Below are 18,052 nucleotides of genomic sequence, written 5' to 3' on the forward strand. Positions count from 1 at the left end.
TTCTCTAAGAAGTCCTTGACAAAAGCTTTTTCTTGTCTATGGAGACACCTGTCACTGACGCTATCGTTTGCAAAATCTTGAGCTCGTAGCCACAGTTTTTAACAAAATATTTGTTACATTACAATAGTGCTTCTCCTTTACTTTAACCAATTCGTAAATACCGGAGCTTATAAAAGCTCTTAAGAATAAATTGATCCAAAGACAAAATTCATTCCAGCTTCTTCTGTATTATGCAAAATACACCATATATGGAAAAGCATTTATGACACCTTTGCTATCAAAACTAAAACTTCACAGTGTTGATAATTTTTCATTAATGAAATTCTTTTATAATCTTGTTCGAAAATGAAATCTTCAAATTACAGCAAACCCAATCCCTTTTTTTTTTTTTTTCTATCCAAATCAGAGAAGCTTTTCAAAATAGGAAAATATAAGCTGAGCAGATTCTGCAACAGCTGATTATCAATAAGATCCTTGGTGTGAACCGATCTACCAGGTAAATGCTTCACAGGTTCTTGCAAAGATTTAACAAATGAATTTTCCGTAACCACTCATCTCATGCGTCCACTTTATGGCATAATTTGCTTTGATCACTAGATTACGAAAGCACCGAAATCTAATAAAAGCGTGATAAATAAAGCAACATACAATGACATTCCGCTTTGCTTGTGACCTTCATTGGAAGTCTCTCTTTGTTGAAAGCCAAGTTTGTAAGCCTTGTCGGTACTGTCATTCATCGATGATAGAAGATGCCCATGACAACTGAGGTCCCCCAAGTTCGTGTCCAAATTAGATGCCACCGTTAAAGACGACTGCTGGCTTTCCATTGCATTCGTGATCCTGGAAACCAGATTCCAAAAGTAAAACATTGTACATATACTTATAATTTATAAACTCCCTTTTTTTTTTTTTTTTTTTTTTTTTTTTTTTTTGCCGTGAGTAATAAACCTTATGTTACTTAAACACTCACAAAATTTAACAAAGTTTCCCTGGATATCAAAAGTCAAGATGGAGAGGACTTCCACTCTGGAATATTCAACTTAAAGTGAAGAATTTCTGCCTCCATTTTATTAATAATCTTTGGTATAAAGCTAAATGGAGACACTAACCATTTTTTTTTTAACTCACCAAACCAAGTTAAAGCATCAATTGCCTCTGTACCTGGACACCAATATTCGAGATTAAAAACTTCTCTCACTTAATTTTAACGAGTATCAAAACTGTCTGAAGAATGAAAAACTTGCTCATGTCCATATCTGAAAAATGTAAGCAAGAATTGACCATTCATCCATGTTAGTTGAAATCACTAGAAAAATCACTCATTTGTACTCTTTCTGGGCTAACATACATTGATGACCTGGACAGTGTATTCAGTACAAGTTTAAAATCTTTGGTTTTCAATTTGTAAACTGGCTTTTTGCTACCTACTTGCATACAATTCGAAAAAATTTTGTTATCTGGGAAAACGTTTAAATATTGATTTTGAACAAAGTGTACATTACTTTTCATAATTCTGTCGACAGCCTCCTGCTCCCTTCATCTTTAATTTTGAAGATTCGTTTGCTGGCCAGTTTCCAACCACACATTTCATAATTTTTATTTATTTATTTATTGTATTCTTTGCCAAAAACTTCAAAATTACTCAAAACCTACTACCCAGGTGTCACAACATAGCAATAACTTTAGGATTCCTACGCCAGAGATGTCACGATATAATAATTTATTAAATCAATCTGACGCGTCACAATGTAGCGGTAAATTTCCTATGAGGCCCCGCAATAGTGATAAACTGCCTACATCTGAGGCCTCACAATATAGTGATAAACTGCCTACGTCTGGGGCGTCACAATATAGTGATAAACTGCCTACACTTGAGGCGTCACATTATAGTGATAAACTGCCTACATCTGAGGCCTCACAATATAGTGATAAACTGCCTACGTCTGGGGCGTCACAATATAGTGATAAACTGCCTACACTTGAGGCGTCACGTTATAGTGATAAACTGCCTACATCTGAGGCCTCACAATATAGTGATAAACTGCCTACGTCTGGGGCGTCACAATATAGTGATAAACTGCCTACACCTGAGGCGTCACATTATAGTGATAAGCTGCCTACATCTGAGACGTCACAATATAGAGATAAACTGCCTACATCTCAGGAGTCACACACAATATAGTAATAGATTAAATATGTTTGGTGCAAATATGGAGTTAAAGGAACGACCATTATAAAATAAAAAAGGATGAATTTTTTCGTCGAAACGTGATCTCAACCGGAGCATCTACTGATATTTCCCCTTTATGTTCCAAACTAGCCTTGCCCAATATGTAGAAATACAGAAATACTTTACCATTTTCACTTGAACAATATCTCTGCCGAGAAATTTCATGGAAATTATGTAACAGACAATTCTGTCCAAAACATTTGCGTGAAAATATTGCTTTTGTTATTTCATTATGTTTGGCATCTAAACAAGTTTAGGCAGTTTATCCGTACAGTTACGAAATTTGCCTTCAGTACTCGTCCACTGTAAACCTTATCCAATACAATTCTGAGTCTGAAAACTAATTTCACTTATCTGTAAATAAATTCAAATCTTGAGAAAGCTTTTAAAGCAAATAGATAGCATCCAATGCCCCTTCAAAACAACCATCCTCGGCTATGCCATTGTCTACAAATACTATAATCTTCACTTCCTTAGATCTCAAATATCCAACAGACTCTCTAAGAACTTTGGTAAAGATGTACCCCGCTTTAAAAAATATCGAAAGAAATCCATTATAAACAAAAGTTTTCAATTTTTTCTCCAATGAGAAAGATAATGCCGATGTTTTGATAGATTTCTGTGCGATAAGCAGACTTTAGATCAAAAGTAAATATTAAATCCTTAAAAAGTTTGTAATAAAAAACTAGCCTTTGCTTACCATTTCCATTCTTGGCCACCATCAAAGTAATTATTTTATTTTATTATTTTTTTCAGATACCAGTGTCACCCATTCTCTTTCTATCATGCTCTAAACTTGTATTAAATTCCTATTCACCCGTCTTTGACCTGTTGTTACCCACTCCAATAACCATAGCAACGGTTTTGAGTGGAATTTTAGAATCGCCCTTTTAAAGTCAATGACTATGTTACTGAACCCAATTTAATTTCCGCTCAATGTATTTTGAATAAGAACAACCAACAGGCGATTAAAAAATAAGAATAAAAACAAAGTTCCCATTTCCTTGTACCAACTGTAAGGTATATAAAAAAAAAAACCATATATTTTCACTTATCTTTTCGACGTCTTTCTTGGTACATCCCCGGCTCCAATGTCCCTTCTCGGCCTTCAATGAGTTCTATACCTCTTCCATCAAAGTTGATATGAATCCACAGACTTTCCATCGATCTTTTAACTACCTTGATACTTTCGGATACTGCTCTTTGTGAACGGACTCATTTTTGCAGCAGTTTTAGATGTTCCTTGTCCTACAAGTTGATAAACAATCCCACCTAATGGTTGCCTTTCCGTATCAGTTCTTCAAAATAACGGGATGCTCATTCAAATGGTTTTCCATCTTACTTTATTGAGGTGCCGATACTTGTCGAATAATCTTCTGGAAATCGGATCATAGATCGTCCATCACTTCTTGAAACGGTTTCATCATTCTGATCGCTAGCGTGAAAACACTATTCACATCTGTCCTGGCTAATAAATTCGACTTGCTCGGGCTAGCATGCGCTAAAAACTGACCGCTTAGTAAATACCTCTTCAAACATCGAATATGTTTTACCCCACACTGAAATCTCATTGGCCGCTGCCTACACAACCACTGAACTTAAGTAACAAGACACTAAGATCTGCTTACATGTCGTTAGGACAATTATTTTTCGCTATACTTCGTAACGCGAAAAAATTCTATTGTCAAGTGTATAGGTGCGTCCACACGGTCGAACAGTGTCCGTCGAACACAATTGTTACCATTTACAGTGTGTAAGAAACGTTAATGGCGTCAATAACAAGCACCAAGGGGTGTGTCGGACACAGCCTGTGTTTAGAGTCAGAGCTTCAGACAATCCAGAGGCGGAGTGGCACTATTGACGGAGTTCTACTTGTTTACTGGATTAGCTTTAGCTTTTAGAAGACTAGATGTCACCTTACCTGTAATCATGACTAGTTGTGATCTGGTTAAGGAGGAAAACATACTTTTGAGATAAGAGAGGCCCAGTTGCTAATCTAACAGTACTGGAAGAGCCAATGCTTATTAAACATCAAAGCAAATGTTTACAAAGACAGAAATAATGTGTAGCAACAATAAACAAAATAACGTCAGAACTTCCAACAAGTGGAATGTCTGTAACTGGTTTACAAGTCGAAAAGAATATGGAATCCATAATGGGTCATTGCAAGGAAGAGCTTCGCAAAGTGAAGAAATGAAAAATAATCTAGGTTGGTACAGAAGAAATTGGCACAACCAACTTATGGCGTTTTGATTTAGAAGTATAGCATAACAGAACCTGTTTCAATCATGGACCCCGAAGTCTCATTTGCTCAAAGAAGTTTTATCGTGAGGATAATAAGTAATTCTCTCTCTCTCTCTCTCTCTCTCTCTCTCTCTCTCTCTCTCTCTCTCTCTCTCTCTCTCTCTCTCTCTCTCTCTCTCTACGAGAACAGGGGAAACAAAGTTTGAACATTTTATCTTTATCACTGAAACACTTTGGATTTAGTTAACACACAATCTGAAGTAGGACCAGTCTTAAACAGTTATTTCCTGGAATAATATAGACTATACATTGCACGTTCATAACAATTACATCCTCGGTTCACTGATAGGTTATTTTAAACCAGGCATATGTGATCTGTAATACCTCCATATGTGCTTCTGGAAAAATTCTTCCTCTCATACATGTGTTCTGCTTAGTTATAAAAGGTTTTAAGTTCTCTGATAAAATGTATAAAGCATTTGGGCACATAAATATAATTTTAGTTTTTAAGTCTGATTCCTAATCAATTTGAGTTTCCTTTAAAATGAATGAATGGCTTCTCTTTTCACTGTCTTTGCAACTCAGATTCAGGTTGAGGCTTCGCCTATGCAACGGCGCTACTAGTTATTCCATATACTATTCCATCGTTCTCAAAAGATCAAGAATAATCATGCTGCATAATTTTAATTTAATAGATTATGCTTTTATTTTATGGTGCCCTATGGTTATGATGCCAGCGGACATCAGCTTCAGACATTTCTTCCGGTCTTTGTCCGGTAAAAGGAGTAGAAATCCTGGTAATCAACTTATTTCTTGTACCACTGTTTGTTACCATATCAATTTTCCTCAGTTCAACGCTTATGACGTCATTCTCTTTCAATATAGATATGGTAACAGTGTTTGTCCGACAGACACTGTTCGACCGTGTGGACGCACCTTATGAGGACGGGAATGTGGAAAAAATAGGGCAGACTATTCGGTGTGTGTGTGTAGGCAAATTCAAAATGAACCGTAACCAGACAGATGGATCTAATGTAGTACTGTCTGGCCAGTCAAAAGACCCTATAACTCTAGCGGTAGTATAGTAACGGGTGGCTGGTGCCCTGGGCAACCTACTAGCCACATAAAGAAAATGCTTGTAATATAAATCTCAATAAATAAGATAATTACACCAGTAAATTGTCATATGCCTTATATTTCTAATTAAAGAATTGTATGAAGTCCAACACATTTATATATACGTATATGATACATACTATTACACTAAGCTAATCTTACATTCAAACACACACAAGTAAAAACATGAAATCAGACATTACTTACATAAAGTACATTATTTATAGGGGATTCAACGCACTGGTGATATTTTTACTTGAGATTAATATATATATATATATATATATATATATATATATATATATATATATATATATATATATATATATATATTATCAAATAAGCCACATATTTTAATACATTAAAGTCCGGATTCTGTTAACGACCTCGGGATCAGAATCCCGACGTTAATGTATTAAAATATATGGCTATTTGAAATATGAAAAACACGTTTAAAGGGTGCAAAATTTATCGTATGTATATATATATATATATATATATATATATATATATATATATATGTATATATATATATACATATATATATATATATATATATATATATATATATATCTATATATATATATATATATATATATATATATATATATATATATATATATATATATATGTATGTATGTAACGGGAAGGGAAGAGTCATATAATTCTCCTTTTACTGAAAGACCCGATGGAATTCCATATGCAATGATTAAATATGTACATTTTAATACAAAGTTATTTATTTTAAGCATTATTAATAGAATATGGCATGATCATAGTTATCCAAGTGTTTGGGAACTAGCCATTATTTTAGCCTTTTTAAAACCCGGTGAGGACAAGTTTTTAGCAGCAAGCTATTGACCTATTGCATTGACTTCGTGTTTTTGTAATATCATGGAGAAGATGGTCAATGCAAGACTGATTTGATACCTTGAAAAGAAGAGTATTTTATCACCGATTCAGTGTGGATTCAGTAAAATGCACTCAACGGCTGATGTGTTGATACGACTTGAGTCCTCTATTTGTGAAGTGTTTCCTTCCAAACAGCACCATGTGACAGTCTTTTTTTACCTCGAAAAGGCATATGATACCACTTGGAGATATGGTATGCTTAAAACAATTCATAAATTGGGATTGAGAGGAGAGCTTCCGCTATTTATTCCGGCATTTCTTTCACATAAAGTTTTTCAAGCGAGAGTTGGGGAAACTCTATCAGAGAGTAAGTGCCAGGAAGAGGGAGTTCCTCAGGGTAGTGTGCTGAGTGTGACCCTTTTTGCACTAGCAATTAATGGGATATTATCAGCCATTCCCCGGGATGATCTCTCCATATCATTTGCTGGAGCTAAAATGGCAATGGTTGAGAGAGAACTGCAACTCTCTATTGACAAAATTATCCAGTGGGCTAATATGAGTGGATTTAAGTTCTGGACAAGTAAAACTACTATTGTACATTTTTGTCGTATTCGGGGAGCACATCCAGACCCGGATATATATATTAAAGGTCAATGTATCCCATGTGTAGCGGAAGCTAAATTTTAGGTTTGATATTTGATTGTAGACTTACATTGGTTTCTCACTTATAAGCATTAAAAGCTAAATGTCTTGAGGTTCTGTCTTTTAAAAGTATTGTCCCATACATCATGGGGGCCTGACTGCAATACTATTTTAGAATTATACAAGGCCTTGATTTTTTAAAAAATTAGTTATGTATGTGAAATATACTCCTCAGCCACCCCAAGCCGATTAAAGATATTAGATTCAATACATCATGCTGGTATTAGATTGTCCACAGGAGCGTTAAGAACCTCACCTATCCCAAGTCTCCTTGTTGATGCTGGAGGGTTGCCTCTGGACCTTTACCGAATGTCTTACATTATTCGGTATTGGTTTAGATTGCAAAGACTCCCTAATTCTTTAGCCTTCTAGACTGCAAGCCTTGTAAGGCACCCAACATACTTTGAGTTGCACCCAAAATCTTCTTAACCCTATGGCTTTCGGGTGAAACAATTATTAAGCAGTCTGGATATAATTATTAGTAAGGTACTTCCATTCAAGGTATTATCAATACCTCCATGGAAATTACCAGAGATATCTTTTTGTAAATACTTTATAGGAGTTAAGAAGAATAATGCAGACCTAAAAGCCAGGTCTCTTTTTATGGAACATGTTGAAGAACATAGAGGATCAACTTTTATATATACTGATGGCTGCAAATCTGATGCTGGCGTTGGTTTTGGAGTACATAGTAATGGTTTTAATTGTAGAGGTGCACTTTTCCTAACCGCTTCCATATTTACTGCTGAACTGTATGGCATATTAACCGCATTGAGAAAATAGCGTTGGAGAAGGAGGGTAATTTTACAATTTTTAGTGATGCCAGGGGTGTCCTTCAAGCTATAGAAGTTTTTCATTCTAATAACCCTCTAGTTTTAAAGATTTTAGAATGGCTTTTTATTATTGGACGGAGAGGTATAACAGTTCGATTTTGTTGGGTTCCAGCACATGTAGGTGTGTCTGGGAATGAGAAGGCAGATTCACTGGCAAAGAATGCTGCTTCTGAATTGCTGCCAAGAAGGTATCCCATTCCCTATAATGATTTCCTGCCTAACATCAAGAAATTGGTTTACAATAAATGGCAACAGCACTGGGATAGCCTAGATGACAATAAAATGAGAGAGGTAACAAATGTCATATCTCCTTGGAGGTATAACATGATGCCCCGAAAATGGGAGACGTCTCTTTGTCGTCTCCGTATTGGTCACACTCGGTTGACACACGAGTTTCTGCTGAAGGGCCAACACCAACCCTATTGTGACAACTGTTTAGTACCTCTAATAGTGGGGCATTTGTTGACCGAATGTCCCCAATTATAATAACTTAAGGAATAGATATTTGTTTGAGGCTCGAGGTGAGGGTGGCAGGTTCATCCTTGCCAAGAATCTTGAATATGATGTGTCCTACTATGCAAGTGGCATTTTGAAAACTATTTAACTTTTATGACATTCAACTTTTATAATTTTAATTGAATTCTCTTTTAGCTTTTTCTATACATAAACTAAATGATATTGGCGTCAATCAATCAATCAATATATATATATATATATATATATATATATATATATATATATATATATATATATATATATATACTGTGTATGTATGTATGTATGTATGTATGTATTCATATGTATTTATATATATATGTATGTATACATAAATATGCATTTATATACATATATATATATATATATATATATTATATATATACATACTTATGCATTTATATATATATATATGTATATATATATATATATATATATATATATATATATATATATATATATATATATATATATGCATACATATGTATTTAAATATATACTGCATATATTTAGATATGTATACATACATATACATATATATATATATATATATATATATATATATATATATATATATATATATATATATATATATATATATATATACTGTATGTGTGTGTGCGTGTGTCATCATCATCATCCTCAGCTGTTACTAGTCGACTGCAGGACAAAGGCCTCAACCATGTCTTTGCATTCTTGTCTGCTTATGGTCTTTCTATGCCAGACTACATCCACAAATTTTCTTAATTCGTCAATCTATCGTCTTCTCTTCCTTCCCCTGCTTCTTATGCAATCTCTTTTCATCCATTGTTTTCCTAATGCCCATATATTATCTGTCATTCTTATTATATGTCCTGCTAATATCTATTATTTTTCTCTTACATGTTATCAAAATATATTCTACTTTAGTTTGCTATTGTATCCATGCCTAGTACTGTTATTCCCATCATTATTCTTTTCATAGATCGTGAAATTGTAACTAGGTTTTGTTCTAAGTCTTTGGCAAGGCTCAAAGTTTCTGATGCATAACTTAATATGGGTAGGACCATCTGATTGAATACTTTTCTTTTTAGAGAAAGTAGCATTCCACTTTTCATAATCTCATTTTGTTTACCAAAAGCTCTCCATCCTATAATTATACTTTTAATTTCGGTCTCATGTCCTGAGGAAACACTACTAGCCTGTCCTACGTATGTATATTTTATTAACAATATCTAGAGGTACGTCTATAACTCTTATATGTCGTCTTTCTGCATTTTCAGTGACCATAACTTAATTTTACTTATATTCACTTTTAGTCCTACATTTCTGCTTTTTCTATTCAAATCTATCATTTTAGCAATTCTTCCTATGATCCATAAAACAGAACTATGTCATGTGCAAATCTCAAGTTGATAAGGTATTCCCCATTGATGTTAATTCCTGCATTTTCACAATCTAAATTGTTTAAAAACTTCCATGCATGTTTTAAATAATTTAAGAGAGATAGGTTCTTTCTGTCTAACCCCTATCTTAATCAGAATTTTCTCACTATCTTTATATACTTTAGTTTAGGATTGCTGTACCTCCCATATAGATATCAAGTGTTTTAACATAAAATTCATCTATTCCTTGTCTTTGAAAGACTTTCATTAATGCTGAAGTTTTGGCAGTATAAAAAGCTTTCTAATAATCTATCAGTGTGATACATAGTGGTTTGCCATACTCTGTTGATTTTTACAATAGCTTCTTAATTACTTGGATAAAGTCTAGCTCTCTTTCTATTCAGACTATTATGATTTTCGTAAATATTTTATACATGTTACTGACAGTAAACTCATTGGGCAGTAATATTTCTTGTCTTTTGTGTCTCCCTTTTGTGAATTAGTATAATAATAGATGTTTTTTTAAGCTGTAGGTGCAGAGCATTTTTGCAGACACTTTGTGTAAAGTTCAGCGAGTTTTACTACTAGAAAATCTCCTCCATCTATTAATATATCAACTGTTAGCCCATCTTTTCCTGCTACTTCGTTCCTTTTTAAGGCTTTTAACAGTTTCTTTATTTCTTTCACTGTTACGTTTGGTACCTTCTCAGGTGTTTCATTATTTCTATTGGCAAAGATATTTCTTATAACTCTATAGGTAGCAGGTTGTCCAGGGCACCAGCCACCTGTTAAGATACTACCGCTAGATAGTTATGGGGCCCTTTGACTGGTCAGACAGTACTACATAGGATCCTTCTCACTGGTTATGGTTCATTTTCCCTTTGCCTATACATACATCGAAAAATCTGGCCTATTCTTTACATATTCTCCTCTGTTCTCATGCTCCTGACAACACTGAGATTACTAAATAATTCTTCTCTCAAGGGGTTAACTACTGCACTGCAATTGTTCAGTGGGTACTTTCCTCTTGGTAAGGGTAGAAGAGACTATTTATCTATGGTAAGCAGCTCTTTTAGGAGAAGGACACTCCAAAATCAAACCATTGTTCTCTAGTCTTGGGTAGTGCCATAGCCTCTGTACCATGGCCTTCCGCTGTCTTGGGTTAGAGTTCTCTAGCATGAGGGTACACTCGGGCACACTTATGTTATTTTCTTTCTCTTCCTCTAATTTCGTTGAAGCTTTTATAGTTTATATATAAAATATTTATTTCAACTGTTCTAAAATATTTTATTTTAATTGCTAATTAATTCTCTTTTTTCCCTTGTTTCCTTTCCTCACTGGGCTATTTTCCCTATTGGAGCCCCCGAGCTTATAGCATCCTACTTTTCCAATTAGGGTTGTAGCTTAGCATTTAATAATAATAATAATAATAATAATAATAATAATAATAATAATAATAATAATAATAATTCTTATCACTTCATCTCTTTTGTTGATAACATTTCCATTTTCATCCTTTAAAGAAAACATCTTTACATGACTTTGTTGACGAATGTCTTGATTTTTTTATTTATTTATTTATTTTTCTTTTATAGTTTTACTAATTCTATGTCATCTCTCTTGGATGTTACCGTAATTTCAAATCTTTTATTTATTAGTTTTTTTTTTTTACTTTTCTGATCGTTTTCCATTATCTTGTTCATGAACTTTTTCACTTATCTCTTGTGTTGATTTCCATCTCATTATATAGCTGGGAGTATCTATTTTGTATTACTAAACTCATCAGATTTTTCTCTTACTATAGAATTGTTTATCTTCTTTCTTAAAATTAGTTTTTTCTCCTTATTTCGATAGAAACATTACTTCCTATCATTTTATGATCTCTTGACTTTTAACTTATTTAGCATTAATGCATATTTTAAAGAATTACCCTTTTCACTGAGTATAAAATCTATTTCGTTTTATTTGTATCTCAATTTGTGCTTTTCCATGTCCATTTTCTTTGTTCCTTTTTATTAGAGAAAAAAGGCTGTTCATAATTTTAAGATTATTCCTTTCAGAAAGCTCTACAAGCATGTCTCCTCTTTCATTCATTGTGCCTACGCCAAATTTACCTACTACTAATTCTCCTCTCTTCCTTTGATCTATTTAAGCATTGAAATTATCCAAATCGAATATATATATATATATATATATATATATATATATATATAGAGAGAGAGAGAGAGAGAGAGAGAGAGAGAGAGAGAGAGAGAGAGAGAGAGAGAGAGAGAGAGAGAGCGCATCTGCCGTAACTAGTGCACTGCAGGAAGAGAGAGAGAGAGAGAGAGAGAGAGAGAGAGAGAGAGAGAGAGAGAGAGAGAGAGAGCATCTACCGTAACTAGTCCACTGCAGGACAAAGGCCTCAGACATGTTCCGCTTGTATCTGCTTATGGTCTTTTTATGCCTGCTTACACACGCAAATATTCTTATTTCGTCAATTCACCGTCTTCTCTTCATTCCCTTGCTTCTTTTGCAATTTCTAGGGACCCATTCTGTTATTCTCAATGTCCATATTGTTTGTCATTCTCATTAGGTGTCCTATCTATGTCTGTTTCTTTTTCTTACGTTTTGATAAAGTATTCCTTTAATTTAGTTTTCTCTCATACATGTTGTTCTTATTTTGTTTCTTAGTGTTATTCCCATCATTATTCTCTCTATAAATCTTTGAATTGTTACTTGCTAATGTTCTAAGGCTTATATATATATATATATATATATATATATATATATATATATATATATATATATATATATATATATATATATATATATATATGTATATATATATATATATATATATATATATAATATATATATATATATATATATATATTATATATATATATATATATATATATATATATATATATATATATATATATATATATATATATATATATATAATATATATATATATACATATATATATATACATATATATATGATATATATACACACTTTATATGGGATTTCAGTATTCATGTCGAAACTTATCACAGAAAGTAAATGTATTTGTTAATGTTTCTTTAAAGAAACATAAAAGAAAGGAAGGAAATCAAATCATTCACTATTTTCTCGTCAATACATATTGGCCTTCTTATTGGTGTAAAGTGAGATAAGCAATTGACAGAGGTGGCTTATATATGAGTAGAAAGGTTACTTTTCCTTAAACTAAAAAGATTGTGTTTGGTGCGTGGAAAGATTAGCCAAATAGAATTCTTTCAGGCATGTTCTTCTTTTCACATTCTTGACCGAGGATGCTTCAAAGCAGCGATTGTAATGGTCACCAACAGCAACAGAATTTTCAGTCGCAGTTGGACCAGAGAGGCCAGGCTCCAACCAAGTGATATCAGCTCCACTTCCTTGTAGGTCTTTACCAATAAACCTCAGCACTGTTTTGATTAAGTAAAATGTCATTAGGCATGTCACCGGTGTCAGGAATTTCTCTTTTCTTATCAGTTGTCTTTCTCGAACTATACAATATACTACCCTTTGTCACAATACATGTGAAGATCATTTTTGGAGAGCCGAGAGAAAATCTGATGATTGCTGCATGGCTAGATGTGGTCGCACAGGCTGGAATGCCAGCCTCTTTTCTGGTCTGGTCTCGTCAGTCCAAACTTAGTTGCTTGCACTCCGGGAAGGTATTGTCTGTGACTAAGGGTAGACAGAGAGATGATCTACTTGAACGTTTAGTTTCACAAGTGACTAGGACACTTCCTTAGCTGCTTGCACTCCAGGAAGGTATTGTCTGTGACTAAGGGTAGACAGAGAGATGATCTACTCTTTTCACTTTTGATACACTAGCATTTGAGGAAGTATACACATAATCAGACACCTTATAGGGCCTGGAAGGTCTGGATGGTGTTGCAGGTTTGTTGAAAACGTTGTGTGTTAGGTTTTAGATATCGTGGGTTTATGGGTTGAAGATGGAGGCTTATCTTGAAAAAGCACAGAAATTGCATTGGGTTCTGAGACATTTGTGCCCTCATTTTCAATGGCACCTGAAGTGAAATGTTCTGTATCAAAGTGGAAAGTCAGTGAAACACAGTATTAGTTATTCTGCACAGTAAATGATGCAAGGTCATGCTGGTATCTGTAAAGTTCTGGGAAAATGATTGAAGGTTCAATGTTTTTCCCTCCTAGCCCAAGGCCCAGAATTCAAAATATACACAAGTGCTCTCTTTCTGCCAATGTGATGTACCTAATGCAGAATATGAAAAATTGACATTTTTTTTTCGCCATCGCCCAACTGAGAGTTCTCCATCTACTGGCTCATCTTAGATGACATCATCATCATCCACATCATCATCATCATCTTGATCAGTAAGATAGTCCTCTGTTTTAAAGTTTAAAGTCCGCTCATGAATGGCAGAGGCAGTGGACAGTGACATTGCCCTATCAATCAGGACAATGCCCTAGAGACTGACCATATATCATATGATCAGCGCCCAAGCCCCCTCTCCACCCAAGCTAGGACCAGGGACAGCCAGGCAATGGCTGCTGAAGACTCAACAGATAGACCTATAGGCTCCCCCAAACCCCCCAACCTTAGCTCACAAGGATGTTAAGGTTGCAAACACTAATGGCACAAACGAAACTGAGCAGGACTCGAACCTCAGACTGGCAAACACCAGGTAGAGACGTTACCAATCAGGCCACAACAACCCTTTTTGTGAGTTAGAGTATTGACATTATACAAATGGCCGAGAAAATGAAGCGCAGGTGCAGGGATATTGATATTACTCAAATAATGTTTTAGATCTTATGCATCACAAAAGCTTTCATCAAGGCCGAAATCATTATTATTCAGAGCATTTCTAATCACACTGACATATACCTGCACTTGATCAACAGAACAAAGCTGGTTAGCTGGTTACTAGGAACACTATTACAATAATTTGTTCACTGATTGCCAAAATAGTTCATGAAGAATATTTTCACATCTTTGTTGCAAATATTACAGTTTTCATTGATAGCATTCAAATGGTCTGTAAAACACTAAGCTCATAACCTTTGTTCTTTTTTAGTCCATGCTTTAGCTTTTCAACAAATTGGCCCCATGCAAGTCTTTTCTCAGACACTTTCGGTTGTAAGGATTTGTCCCGAGAGTCATACTTATACACTTATACTAGCATTTACTCTACTTTGATGGCTGCTTTTCCGGTCCCATTCACCAGGAGAACCCCACTCTCTAAAGGATCTCCACTGTCGTTTTACCTTGTTTGTTCATAGTATTTAACATTTCATATCGCGTATTGTTCATATACTGTTAAATCGTCACTATTGTATCACTAATGAAATAAGAAAGTCTTCAGTTTCCTCTTGAAAGCCATAATGTCTTCAATCATTCGGATATCTCGTGGGAGCTTATTATATAGTCTCCGGGCCACATATTTAAAGGCCCTGGAGCATGCAATAGACATATATCTAGGTTCCAATAGTTTGAAGCCATCTGTAACTATTCTCATGGCAACACGATTTGCTGGCTGCGCAATATGTAGCAATTCTCGGTTCTGATAACTTTTGGTGGGTTGTTTTAAATTCAATTCTCGTTTTTATCGGCAGCCAGTGTAAATCAATTAGTATTGGGGGGATCCTTTCTCTTGGTGGGACACTTTTTATCAGTCTTGCTTCTCTGTTTATTATGTTTTGTAATTTCTTAAGTTGCACTTTTGATAAATTATAATAGATGGAGTTGCAGTAGTCAATTCAGGTAATAACAGTTTATCACAAGTTTCTTTACAGAATTTTCGTCCAGGTACTTTTTTATAAAGTGAATATTTCTTAGATGATAACCAGCAGTTTTTATTACATTATTTATTTGGGCATCTAGAGACAGGTTACAGTCAAGAAATACACCTAGATCTCGAACTTTACTAGATATCGGCACCGAGTCATTATTTATGTTCATTTGAATATCACCTAGATTTCTCACGGTGTTTCTCTTACCCACCACCATGAATTCAGTTTTGTTCTCATTTGATTTTAATTGTTTAAATGTCATCATTTAGCCGTGCATTCTTTGTGATAGTAAAGATGAGTACCAAACACAGCATGTGCATCCTGAAGGTCGCAAGTTCTAGTGAAAACATCTGTAAAGAAGATTACTGCATCAAGAAAGGATGATGTACTGAGTGATTCAGAAATGTAATATTTGTTGTGCTTTTTTTTGTGTGTGTGTGATTTACCATCACAGATAATGCAGTTAGTATCACGCAAAGCTATTGCTCTTATTTCTGTACTTGGTGGATGTAGAGCTGCTTGGTAATGGGGACTTCTATATTCTCTAGCATTTTTATTACACACCCAAGAGTCTTGGCATTCAGTGAAATGCTTTTTCTTTAATCGCTCAAGAACAGACTTCATTATGGCCTTTTTGTAACAGTTATTTGTTACATTATACACAAACTCATCCCCTTCAACCGCATCAGACTCTTGGAAACAGGGTCATTGTAGATCTCACTTACCTCATGTATTTGTTTTCGTCCATTGGCATGGTGTTTCACTGCTCATTGGTCAGTGCTCATATTCATGACATCATCTTATCATCACATCACATCAACCATGACTCCAAGTATATGAAGTTTCACATCTGGTTCCTTGCCCTTAATACCTATCCAGCCGAGAACATAAGGCATTGGCATGGTGTTTCTGTTTCACTGGTCATTGGTCGGTGGTTCAATAATTGTAGTTATTGAGAAGGTATTAAATATTTTTGATTTAGAAGATGGCACAGTTTAATATCCAAGAGTTTTTGAAAAACCCATATGTTCAGTAATTGTCAGACGCTAATGTAACCAAAGCTCATTGGCTCTATTTTAATGGCATGTGGTGGCCATGCTACGAGTGGAATGATTAAAGCCCAAGTCAAGTGTCTAGCCTTAGAAGCTTTGATAAATTCGGGAAAGTTGTCGTAAGAAAACACTGTAACAGCTCGTGAACTGTTGGAGGAAGCTGAGGAAGAATTTATAGCGAAGCAAGGCCCAGTTGACCCACAAACTGAAGGCATGAAAGCAGATAGGGATGTGGAAGCTGAGATTCGACCAGTTGCAGCGGAGGAGAATTTGATCAAGTTGAAGATGATGGCGGAAGAGAAAGAAGAAGCCTGAGAGATTGGAAGAAATGGAAAGAAGATGGAAGAAAAAGAAAGAGAACGAGAATAAAAAGAGAGGGAACGAGAAGAAAAAGAGAGGGAACAAGAAGAAAAGGAGACGGAAGAGGTAAGAGAGATTGCACGACATGCGAGGGAGTTGGAGCTGTTGAACGCCCGTGCACCGTCAACAATGCAGACAGAGATGACCCCTGTTAGGCACGATCCTGTGTTTAATGCGTCGGATGTCCAAAGGTTAATTCCAAGGTTCACAGAATAGGCTTCAGATGAGTTCTTTGATTATTTTGAAATGGTTGCATTGATGATGAAATGGCCAGAAGATAAATGTACTGTGTTATTGCAGAGTGTATTGATTTGGAAGGGCCGCAGTGCATACCTTTCCTTATCTCAAGACCAGAGAAAGGAGTATCAAGAAGTAAAGAGGAGCGTGCTGCAAGTATATCAGTTGACCCCTGAATATTATAATGAAATTTTTCGAGGTTTGACTAGGGGGTGAGAAAATGACTTTCCTAGATTACGCTAATAAGGAACGATGATGTTTTAAGAGATGGTCAGAGGCTGCTAACGTGAGGGAGATGGCTGATATAGTAGAATTGATAGTACTAGAACAGTATCTACAAGGAATTCCTAAACATATTCAAACGTACTTAAGAGAGAGTGAGAGGTGAAGAAACTTGATAAAGCTGCTTCCTTGAGTGAAGATTATAATGTTATCAGTCGTAAACTCTCCTCGGGTTTGAAGTTTCAATCGTCGTTCCGACCAAGTGTTAAATATTCACCGAACTATGGAAACAAGTTCAGTAATAACTATGTGAACAAGTTCAATAGTTACAGCAGAAGTAGCACTGGTACTGTTCTTAAGCAGAATGTGATGGTACCACAGCAACAATCGTCGAATCATCCTCCTTCAAGTATCGTGAAAGACATGCAGAAGTTTGATATTGTCTGTTTTAAGTGTGGCAAGAGAGGCCATATCAGTAAGGAATGTTGGTCAAATTAACCAAAAGCAGTTGCCCAAGTGATTAAGGATAATTCGACTTCACAGAATGCGAAGATGAAG

At 35.0% G+C, this 18,052-nt stretch overlaps 2 protein-coding genes across 2 annotated transcripts in view; both read left to right on the forward strand.

Moving 5' to 3' along the window:
- The window catches only part of LOC137619721 (uncharacterized), a 260,492-nt gene that overhangs the window by 143,103 nt on the left and 99,337 nt on the right, over positions 1-18,052 (forward strand). The window lies entirely within an intron of this gene.
- On the forward strand, positions 1,766-2,182 carry LOC137620091 (dentin sialophosphoprotein-like). Its single transcript, XM_068350364.1, has one exon. It carries the CDS (start codon positions 1,766-1,768, stop codon positions 2,180-2,182), a length of 417 nt encoding a protein of 138 aa, XP_068206465.1.

The sequence above is a fragment of the Palaemon carinicauda genome, chromosome 26 (assembly GCF_036898095.1).
Source record: "Palaemon carinicauda isolate YSFRI2023 chromosome 26, ASM3689809v2, whole genome shotgun sequence".
Classification (NCBI taxonomy): Eukaryota; Metazoa; Arthropoda; class Malacostraca; order Decapoda; family Palaemonidae; genus Palaemon; species Palaemon carinicauda.

Bases quoted from the DNA above. Each gene is read 5' to 3' on its own strand.
- LOC137620091 (XM_068350364.1), top strand. From the start codon at position 1,766: ATGAGGCCCCGCAATAGTGATAAACTGCCTACATCTGAGGCCTCACAA.